At 32.9% G+C, this 12,103-nt stretch overlaps 1 protein-coding gene across 1 annotated transcript in view; it reads left to right on the top strand.

Annotated features, from left to right (window-relative positions):
- The window catches only part of LOC128992264 (IDLSRF-like peptide), a 118,895-nt gene extending 107,540 nt beyond the window's left edge, over positions 1 to 11,355 (top strand). The window contains exons 2-4 of the mRNA XM_054415750.1: positions 3,857 to 3,988; positions 7,239 to 7,391; positions 8,162 to 11,355. Of these exons, the coding sequence (XP_054271725.1) occupies positions 3,857 to 3,988; positions 7,239 to 7,391; positions 8,162 to 8,355 (479 nt within the window). The 3' untranslated portion in view covers positions 8,356 to 11,355. The remainder of the gene's footprint in view (positions 1 to 3,856; positions 3,989 to 7,238; positions 7,392 to 8,161) is intronic.
- Positions 11,356 to 12,103: the final 748 nt, after the last annotated feature.

Here is a 12,103-nt window from a genome sequence, read left to right as displayed (position 1 = left end):
TCTTCTCCACTATTATGGTACTGTATTGCTGTTTTACTACCGCAGGTGCATTCACCTCTCGTACAAATCCAGTAAGTTCCTTATCATTTGATTTATCTAATCAAACGTGACCAGTTTCATGCACACGCTCATTGATTTCATGATGATTTTTTTTATTTACCAGTAGCATTTATAGACAGTATTCATTCAAAGCACTATTAGAACTTTGTAATTGTAAAATAACTAAGAATATTTGCAGTTGTGTTTTTCCCTTTATTAATCCTCCAAGTTTAACAATCTGGGTAGTATTTTAATTTTTTAACATAATTAGTTTTAATTGAGACCTAGAAGTGTACATTTACAACAGCAAACACTTTGAATACCATTTAATAAAACATTAAAATACATTAATTTCGTTATATCTCTTTAACCAATGAAGATACCAAAAAACATTAAATACAAAAATTATAGCAAATTTCAAGGGCTACAATGGGGTTTGTAATGAAACCCATGTTGCCATTTGAAATTTTTGAGATAACAGCTTTTGAAACTTCAAAAAGTTTGAAAATGCGTAACATAAGTAAAAAGATAGCAAAAGGGTTGAAACCAGAGTTTTTTGAAAGCTCATTTAGCAATTAAAGTGTTATCAAAATTTGAACCACCCACAAAATTCCACCTCTTTACAGTGAAAAGTTGTTCAAAGGTCTATTTTTTGTACGTTTTTGAACACCCTGTAAATAGGGATGAAGATAATTTAAATCTTTTTCCACTAAAATACTCAGGACTAAAGGACCTTTAAAAAGAGGTATAACACGACCCCCCTTTACATTTGAAAATTTCCCAAAAACCACCCCCACCCCCCAAAATCTGCCCTTTGGGGTGCTTTTTTGGGGTTGAAAATAATTTAGCTGAATTCCTTGGGGTCAAAATAGGGGGTTCCAGTTGCAATTAGGTTTCCATTTGCTTTCATATTGGAGCTATACAAGCCGGCCGGGTGGTCTGAGACACCCTGTATATAGATTTATATATGTGTCCGTGAACACGATAACTTGAGTAATTTTTATCCGATTTTGATGAAATTCGGTTTGAAGGTGTAAGGCGGGATAAACTTGAATGAGTTCGCGATCCAGCATGATCGGACCATGGGAACAGGGTTTTATGGGGGGTTTTATGGGGTAAAAATTGGGTTTTCTCACTTTTTACCCTCAAAACACAAAATTTCCCAATTTTTCTCTAAACCTTCTTAAAGAGCTTAAAAAAACAAACAATTCAGTATATCAAAGTGTTTTTGTACGGTTATTGGTTACGGAGAAAACTAAAAAAATGGTAAATTTAAAATTCCCATGTTATTCTTATGGAGAATATTGTAAAATGTTGTAGTTTGCTTGTTTATGGATATATTTTGATCAAACTTGGCAAATTTATTTATTTTATAGTAAGCTATCAATATTTTACTAAAAACACACTACTTTATTAGTTTCCTTGTAGCAGCAAACCTAGGTACTCTTTAAACCTAATGTTATTTAAATAGATCAATTGAAAATCAATTCGGCCAAATGGAAATTCGCTTAGACGGCAGGTTTGCTGCGGCGGGGGTATTTGTATCGGATTTCGGATTACTCTCAGTATATTTTAAACTATGATTAGTAATCAAATACATTGTGCATCAGTATATTATCGTTAGATATATTATACATAATAATATCATGTAAACTAATATGGAAGGATTTTCATTGTAATTAAAAGTAACGTTCAAACTTGTTTCATTAATGATCATGTGTTTACACTGCAACAGGTTGGGTTTGGTTACCACATTTTAACACGACACTTTTATGACCAACATAATTATCATGGTCAAAAAAGGTTCACATTTAATTATTGAAAATCGAATGTAATCCACACGAGTTTGTTGACATTATGCTCTGCGTCAAACAAAATTAATTAAGGTACCTCGATGTATTAAAGTAATAATGCAAATGTAATAATTATTGTCGTAAATGTAATTAAAGTGGTATTAATTTTTACATAACCCTTGTAAACAGAAAACACTACACTATTGCAGTATGGCTTTAATACTCAAACGTTCTGAACAAAAACTAATAATACTAAGACTTGATTGCTAATATATTATCACTATTCATTATCATTCAAAGGATGGTTAGAGATTTTATCAAAAAATGTTCGAGCTATGACTTTTATTTGAAACGGTGTAAATATTATAATACATCTGTTGCCAAATGACTTTCTTTTGTTTGAGTAAATGCAATTTGTTTTTATTTGCTTGGAAACTGAAATAGAAACGAAATTCTAAAAATACATATTAAAATTACTGTGGGAACCAGATAATATAGTTACTTAATATATATCTACTAACTATCACATCTACTAACTACTTAATATGTTATTTTTAATGAAATGTGCATCAAGTTACACTAGATATCTGATCAAGCTATCTGGTCTATCTGGTTGGCTAGCTTGAAATTACAAAAACTGAACACGTTGGCGAGAAAGAAGTGAGTGACATTCCCAGCATACCTTGAGTTAGTCTTTTCTCTAGACAGATCATTCAATGTCAGGGAACCCATCACTCTTGCCACCCTGAACGTATTACATGATGATGATCTAAATAGGTTGTTCTATTTCTAGGAACACGAGATAACGCTACATCTTTTTTTAAGATAAATAAACCTATGAAAGATTTGCTAAGTTTAATAGAAATATATAGATAGAAATATATCATCATGAAGTCTTCTTAGATTCCGTAATGTTTGACCCTGTAGTTGACTTTATTTTATTTTTAGGTCATGTTCAACTTTAAAATTGTTACATAAAAACTGCATAAGACAATTGCCACTTGTTCTCGTGAATTGTAAGCAAATTTAAACATTGCGCCTTAAATGTACCCTGAAATTAGAAAGAATAGTTTACAAACGCAATTTGGTAAGGCGCAAAAGAGTTCTTAGACATAAACAGAAACCAAAATAAGTTTAATTTTACATTTTACTGTAGAATAAGACGTATACTTGTTTTATCCAAAGTAAAGACTTTGGTTTTTCGTAATTTAGATACAAACATTGTTTTGAACAATAAATTACTGTTTCAACAACATAGATTACACTAATGTGTTATTCTAATACTTTTATGGTACTTTTTACATGGCACATGAAACCTCACAACTTATCGATCTCGCTATTATTCTGTAAAATAATTAAGAAAGTCAAATATGTTAGAAATGGATTACGACAGTTAGTGTGTGGTTGGCATATTACTAATTCATAATACAGTTGGACATAGATACACGTCATATAAAGTATCCTACAGTAAGAGTCATAACAGGAGACCAATGGACAGCTGTCATTGCAATAATGATATCGATAGTCAAACATTCAAAGGCAATACATCAACTCTAACTTACATGTTGTTTCATCTTCACTTGATGATTGCCATCCATGATTTAACAACGGTGTTGTACCTACTTGATGATTGTGGTGCCAATTTGTATATATTAAGATACTCTGTTATAATTATTCTTTGAGTCCTTCCTATCAAATTTGGACCTGATTTGATGTATTTTATATTCTAGACTCTATTTCTGGCCACATAGGACTTTATGTAAGATATTTTGAATCCCTGAAACCAGGGTAGCCCGAGTATAACTTTATCCAAAATTTTCTGAGTCACCGAGTCCTTCTTCTGTCAAGTAGGTCCTGACGACACACTTTTGTGGTACTTTCTTGACCACAGAAGGCATTAGCTACTCAGAAACGTTCTGATAACGTCCTATTTGGGCTACCGTGGTTTCATTATTTCTTATGTTGATTCTCTTTTTGGCTAGGTAAAGATTGACATGATTTCTAACATACAATGTTTTCCCCAGGTGAGGCATGCCATCCATACGAACCATTCAAATGTCCAGGAGATGGTGCCTGTATCTCTATCCAGTACCTCTGCGACGGTGCCCCTGACTGTCTGGACGGATACGACGAAGACTCCAGACTCTGTACCGCTGGTAACCCACTCAAACATACTGTAATTTAAAAAAATAGTACAAACTAGGTTTCAGGTGTATCGTAAGTAATATATTACACAAGTATAATGTAAGTATCTTGTACTGGTAGATCTAGTTCGATGTACATTTAGTTTAGAGCATGCACAGAATACAAATCCCACCCACTGTTACACAAAGTGATTCCGAATGTGCTGGATACATCTAGAGCACATTAGTATACATGGAACACTTAGCTTTGTGTTGGTTGTGTCTGGTTACTAACTATAATCTGATTACTCTACTAGTGTAGTTTCCATGTATTACTATTTTGTAGATAACAATATAGTTGTTCAACCATGATTGTTCTTAATGATACGTTGTTGGCGTTTTATTATACCGTATAAGATAAATTATGCAGAGAATTTAAACTCCTCGGATTGAATGTGTAGATACACTTAGTAGTATATAAACAATTATCTATTTATATAAATAAAATAAAAATATCATATGTTCTCAAAACATTTTAAAATAGATTTTAAATTTTTAAGTCATAGAAAATCCCTAATGAATGTTTCCAACTTTAGCAGATGTATACCAAGCGTAGTGGTTTGTCCTGAGTTATGATTGGTCAATTGATTGCCAATCATCTCATTCCATCAATAACTATCAATCAAACGTGGTTGGACTAATATTGGATCCACAGCTTTAATAGTTCCACCCAACGTTAGGTTAACGTAGTTTTGTTAACACTGTATCTCGAATGGTAAACAAGCAGCTGATTACAGACGTAATAACAATTACTTAAGGTTTGACCAATTCAAAATGTAATTTTTTTTCCAAGAAAAGTAACCAAAGAATTGTTTATTTACTTAAATTTATTTTGTGTCCATTTAATTTTGAGTTGGTAGTTTGTCCCACTTCCGCAACACATTAGAGAACTTATCTTACTGTATATACATCTTGCTTTGTACGTTTGTGTTTTGGATTTGTTTTTGATTAAAGGCACCTGCTATTTCCTGCACTTCACCACAAGGTAACTTCCTTAAACTGCATTGAAGGTGAGAAACCAAAAATATACATTTTATATTTTGAGTTATCGCATGCTTATTATGACAGTGCCGTTTTCAAACATACACTATTAACTCCACCTTTTATACAAAATATTATTATATTTCGATATGTATTGGGGAAGTTTATTCAAAACACAAATTTTGTTTCTTCCAATTAAGAACAATGTTTTGAATTAATTAAATATTGAAGTGTTAGGAGTTCTTTATTCATTGATTAACTACTTGGATCGCCACATCAAAAGTCACCGGAAACGAACACTGCTTACTAAATTGCATAGGTACACACACATGATGATAATTTTATTTAAAAAAATGCTTTATGGAAACATAAACATGATTTAGGTATTATGAAACTTCCTTTTGTCTAAAATTTGTTACAAAAGAACATTAAGTGTGGCAAGTAAACCTTTCAGTTTGGAAACTAAATGCATTTTTATCACACCGATGAGGTGTAATAAATACCATTCTTATATACCTATACAACTTGGGCTATAAATACTAGATAGACGCCACACACACACACACCTGCTGCTCCACAGCAGTAGTGTGGAGGTGAACATTTGTATGTAGATCCCTTGTGTTCTGATGTAATGTGTCTGTATTTCTGTAGCTTTGTTACATCCTCTCCTTACATCTTAACTTGCAGAAACCATACTACATTTGCGTACAACCCAACCATTTCCTCGTAATTTTTGAAGTGTCTTTATTACAAATAAACACTGGTAATAAATATACTTTAACGATGACTAATAACCTAAAAGTCAGCTATCCTTGTTTTGGTACAAATTACTAAACCTCTCCAAGTACAGGAATCTATAAAATGAAATAAAAACCTTTCTTTTGATAAACTGAACGTACGTAATGTATGTTTCCGTTTCCAAACCACTATACCTTCAATTTACAAGAGGAAGAAAAACATAGTTTAAATGTTGTTATCATATTAGACGCTTATTAGAGTATAGCTATAGTTGAGCAATTTAATTACTATCTATAAAAATATAATGATAATCTTTTTTGTTACTAAATTCATAGACAACAAGAATTCAATATAGACAGCGGTGCTGCGGTTACTATTGTTACCATAGGTTTGGCTCACACCACTGGGAGCGCCGTGTAGTTACGTAGTCCGTACGCCGTAACTACATGGCGCTCCAAGCGGTGTGCGCCAGAACATATGGTAACCACAGCACAGCTGACGGTCTATATTTCATTATTTTTGTCTATGCTAAATTACTCTCGGAAAGGAGATACTAAACAGTGAAACAATCTCTTCTATCGCAAACGAAAATTAAATGTTTTTCGCATACGCCAAGAATCGAACCAACCAACAAATCTATTATACAGGGTAAGTTTTAAATAAGTTCCCCCCCTACGTTTTTCTACATTTCTTAAGATATCAACTCCGGACCACGTCAGATCATTGTAGAGTAGTAAGTACTTCATTTTGACTGGGAAAAATTTTTTTAGCCGCCATCTTGGATCCGCCATATTGAATACAAAGTTTTTTTTTATGTAAAGGTAGGGTTGTGACCCATCGTTTTAAACAACTTTGTTATGCTGAATACGATGCTGCAATTTGTTTTAACAAATCTTGACCCATTCTGAAGTTATGAGAACTTTGTATAACATTATGTTTAGCCCATTTTAACATTGTGCATTTAGAAACTAAGAACATAATCGCAAAATAGTGCTAGATAAAGATTTATGTATATTATGTGGTGTATACTTATCTTTATCTAGCACTATTTTGCGATTATGTTCTTAGTTTCTAAATGCACAATGTTAAAATGGGCTAAAAATAATGTTATACAAAGTTCTCATAACTTTAGAATGGATCAAGATTTTTAAAAACGAATTGCAGCATCGTATTCAGCAAAAAAAAAATAGTTTAAAACGATGGGTCACAACCCTACCTTTACATTTGAAAAAAAAACTTTGTATCTAATATGGCGGATCCAAGATGGCGGCCAAAAATGTATACCCAGCCAAAATGAAGTACTTACTATTCTACAATGATCTGACGTGGTCCGGAGTTGATATCTTACGAAATGTAGAAAAAAGTAGGGGGGGAACTCATTTAAAACTCACCCTGTATATAGCGTTTATTTGATACATTTAGGAGGCTGTTTATGTTTTATTTTCGAACAATATGTAATCAACTAATCAACATTCACCACTGAATGCAGTTTGTGATTTTACAGCCAAAAGACCACCTGTTGAAGAGACGTCAAGTTTCCTGCAGTCGCTGCTGGCCAGCCACGGCCCTAACTACCTGGAGAAGCTGTTTGGCAGCAAGGCAAGAGACGCACTGGCTCCTTTAGGCGGGGTGGATAAGGTGGCCATCACTTTATCAGGTAAATGAAAATGTCAAGTCAAATTAGTACTTACAAAACTTCACAAAACTTACGTATCTCCTCAAAGTTACGTATTTTAGTTAAAACCCGGTATCCGTTTTCAATCATATAAGTAACTGTGATATGTGCCTCCCTACATAACTTCCAACTGTGTTGGTTAAACTATTTCAAATTTTAAGTCAACTACATACACCATTTATATACATCCAATACTATATCCAGTATTGGATATAGTAAAAGCTTATACCTAAAAAATCACTATTCAATAGAGTAAAGTTTTGTTAAACTTTTAGAACCATAACATATGGTTGAAAGAGTCACAAACCCTGATAAAGTGTGACACTGTCAAACACAGTTTGTTTCTTACACACATCAGTTACGATTTGTTAAACTGAACAAGTTTAGTTAATTATAGTATATTTGATGTTGTATAGTCAGCTAAGTACTGATAGAAATCAATAATCATAATGATACAAGTTTATTCAACTAAATCTTGGTGACCAACCTTACTGCTATAATGTGCTATTTCCATTGTAAAGGTTACGTTCTCACAAATACACTTTAATTCTTAAATACAGATGCTTTTCTGCCTAAATGGTTTTTTTCAGTCATGTAGTTTTCTAGTTCCGATTATTTCAGAAGAGCTCCGTATCCACTGGTCAAGGCATTGCAAACAAGATGAAAAGGTGCTCTTGCGACAGGGGCCACACTCATTCAAACAATGGAAAATACTTATATCTCCGACCATGACGAACACCATTCTGTTGCAGAATCACAAACGATCGAAGACTTCGGCGCCGCCCTTCACCTGATGAGGTCCGACTTGGAGCATCTCCGCTCGGTGTTCATGGCAGTGGAGAATGGCGACCTCGGCATGCTGAAGAGCCTCGGCATCAAAGACTCGGAGCTCGGCGACGTCAAGTTCTTCTTGGAGAAGCTGGTCAACACGGGATTCCTGGACTAGATGACGACCAGATAGCAGACCGGCCCTTAGTTTACCTTGGTTTAGACATAGAATAAAATATTTATACAAAAATAAGAAACATCGTGGAGATAATCATGTCTGTGTCTGCTCATCTTAGTTAAGGTTTAAAAGTCTCTAGATAGGGTTGGAATTTCTTTAGGTATCTAGAGTTTGGGAAGTCTCCGCTTAGTCTGAGACCAAAATTGACAGTGACTTCCCTCTGTCAATACGAAAAATTACTAAATATTTTATTTTGGAGGTTTGTCACGCTTCTTTGAGATCTTAAGAAGAGTTTGAGCAAAAATATAAGAGATTTAAACAAAACTACAGTATTATATTATGATCAGGCGTATCAAAGCTATTCCACCAACGGAACAGAAACGAAAACATTACAGATAGAATGGTAATGTGATTCAAAGAGCAATAAAACGCGTTGCTTGGGCTACACTATCAATGTGAGGGTAGGTTTTTATAAACATTTGTCGATATCATTTGTTTACTCTGGTTTATAGCAATCGTGCTTTTAATGTTTTAAGATCCCTTTGATTTACAACACTTAGCTTGTAAGAAAAATATACTTTGAAAATCCTAGGATTTGATAGTAAAACCTGTATTTCTCAACAATTTTTGATCGTGTCGTAAATTTTTGACCCATCAGTGATTAGTAAACTATAGAAAGTACATAAAAACTTTGCAAATATTTTTTTTATAATTTTAAAAAGGCGTTTAGCTTAAAAAGCTCGCCTTTGAACTCGTTAATACGTAAAAAGACATATCATAAAGTATGTTTACAGATTTATACTAAACATAGCTTGGACGTAGATTTAAAAAATGAAACATATCAGATATTCTATACAACATTATAATGGTACATTAGACTATTTGCATAAAATGTCATAGATATATTAAGAAACCATGAGCTAGCCTATTAATAAATAGTTTAAATACACGCCTTCAAAGTCATATCACGAAGTAACAAAGACATATCATAGCTTGCAAAAGACATAAGGTAATATAAATACAGATAATATTTAAATAGCTGTATTATATTTGTTGGTGCATCTTACACGTTTAGGCTACTATTATGTAAGTATGAAGCAGAAGCGAAATCTGATAGACAAGTTGATTTTGCTTGAATCCAAATGGTAGATCATTTAGAGAGTCAAGATATATGAAGCAATGTATTACAGATATTTCAACGGATCATATATTTTACTGGTTGGTTAAGCGTTGATGTATACCCCAGGCAGCGAAGGCTCTGCCCCACGGTCAAAGCCCCAATGGCCGTTTGGCCGAGCCGCATCCTCCACTCCACGTTTCAAACATCAAAATTCCACTTTTCTAAAGTATTTTTGTAAATATATTTACTCAGTTAGTTTTACGTGTTGTATGTGTATCCAAGTTTACGGAGGAAGTTTTTGATTCCCCTCGTCAGTATTTCCCTGTACATTTAGGTGCAAGGGCGGTACGGTGCCTCCTGTACGTTTTTAAGGCTAGACTTTTCGTATTTTCGTCTCTTGGTGAAAAATATCACACTTACACTAAAAAACTGTGACGCACTTGATTTTACTGGAGCCAAATGGAGTATTTGGTACTCGTCTGGGTGTTTATAGTTTAAACGATTTTGTAATATATTCAGGTTAGATGGGATCCATTGCTACTCGTAAATATACGTACATTTGTTTTACAACGAAACCTAAAACAGTGCACAAAAACCTAGTTTTCACATAGTTTAGACATGCTTTTTGTATTGACTAATTTAAGAGGTAAATGGGTCTAGAGGCAAAAGTTTGAATGGATTTTTATTTCAACTATGCACGCCGAATTTGCAGACCACACCTAATGTGTAGTTAGGATATTAGGATTTATTTAAAACATTTGACTGTAAGTCTGATCATTACATATCACTTTTGGAATATTGTCTGTGGTTTTAACATATCAAGTATAGGATAAGCTAGTGTTTAAGAAGTGGAGAACATATCATTTTTTTATAAATATGGGATGTAGCCTAGTGTTTTAGCTTAAATTTTGTTATATTCGAACAATATTTGCAGCGCACTACTATGTTAAAAGGAGTATTACTTTTTCATGTTGAGAATTATAAATTATACTTATAATTAAGATATTTATTTTAACATTAAAATGTGTGTTTTTAGTACAATTAATAAATGAGCATCAGATCTATTGCAAAAGGAGTTGTGCACAATATTAAACTATCATTGTTATTCTGATTACATTAAACAAAACACACACTTGTATACGAATATTTTTTAAATATAAATTTCAAAATTTCAATTGTATTTCTTTACAAACATAATCAAATTTATCTGTTTGTTAACACCCAAAATAAAACTAAAACAAATAATTGAAGTGTATTTATGTCATCAAATTGATTTAAGAAATCAACAGTAAGTATATTTTATGAGAGTTTGTTGTGATACTTGGTCAATTATCCTATCATGGGAATGAACTTTTTTCGTTTATAGAGGACTCACCTCATAAATACGAGTATTTCTTATGAATATTATTCGCAGATAACAAAAAAATTTCAACTCAAAAACATATTGTTTTAAACAAAGATTGTCTAGTCACTTCGGTAACGTCTTTTGGAAATATTTTCAAACAAATTCAGTTTGACTGTAAAATTGCTTGGCTAGTTGTTGTATTTTTATATTATAAGATATATATTGACTGTTGCTTTTGAAATCTATATGTACTATATGAGAATACTATTTTCTTGACTATATGTACTTGTGTATATTACTATTATGGTCAATGTTTTCTCCTTTTACCTTTGCTTGGGACCCGCTTTACGTGTAGTGGTAAAGGTTTAGGCCTGAGGCCTTGTAATAAAGGCCTGAGGCTCGGGGGGCCGCCTACCGTGCCGGCCTTGCCTAGCTAAGACACCAACATTTGCCCTTCAGCATTCGATTTTACAGTTTTAATCTGTAGCCCAGAGTGGACCCGATGTATATTTTGCCAATAAAGTCATTATGTTTACAGGCTCTGTGTTTTATTTTACTAGAATTCCTTGTACAGAATATAGCTATACAATGAAAATAGGGGTGTCAAAAGTAAAACTTAAACATCTATAGATGAAAGTTGTTTGTAAAAATCGTTCTGAGATAAGAGAAAAGGAGTTAAAGCTATTTTTTTAATAAATAATGCTTTAAACAAGTTCCGATAATGCATTCTCAGAAGTATAGAACAGTAATAATAGGCGAAAAATTCCATAAACCCCAAAAAACTAAATTAGCACAAGCAAGGAACAAATTATAAATACCAAAAATGTGTATTTTTAGATGGACTACATTTTATATACAAAGCTTTTTCCTGCATCTCTAATAATAAAGCCACTATAGCCAAAAATACTGGAGTAGCGAGCTTGTCAAGTTAGTTTCAAGGAAGTCTTTTGTTCTGTGAGTTAATTAAACCAATTATGTTTAATGCCGACACATTCTGGATTGAACCTGATGTGGCGTACCTGATGCTTATTTTGATAAAATTTTTAATAAAATGATTTAGTCTATGTCATAAATGACAGCCTAATACAACTCAATTATAATAACATATATAAGGGTTATGTTATTGTTTGTATGAATAAGAGGAACCTTCCGATAAATATTCTGCAGATTACTAACTCGACAAAAACGTATATTACTAAGCTAGCTATCTGCATTCAACATTAAGTTTATTATATGTGTTGCTACTTATTTGTGTTTTTCACTAAATTAAACAGATAACGTAT

Source organism: Macrosteles quadrilineatus, unplaced genomic scaffold (genome assembly GCF_028750875.1).
Source record: "Macrosteles quadrilineatus isolate MER2022 unplaced genomic scaffold, UCM_ALF_1.0 Scaffold_4__1_contigs__length_99947679, whole genome shotgun sequence".
Lineage (NCBI taxonomy): Eukaryota > Metazoa > Arthropoda > Insecta > Hemiptera > Cicadellidae > Macrosteles > Macrosteles quadrilineatus.
Note: the sequence above shows the minus strand (reverse complement) of the source record. Positions and strands in the feature narration are given on the sequence as shown.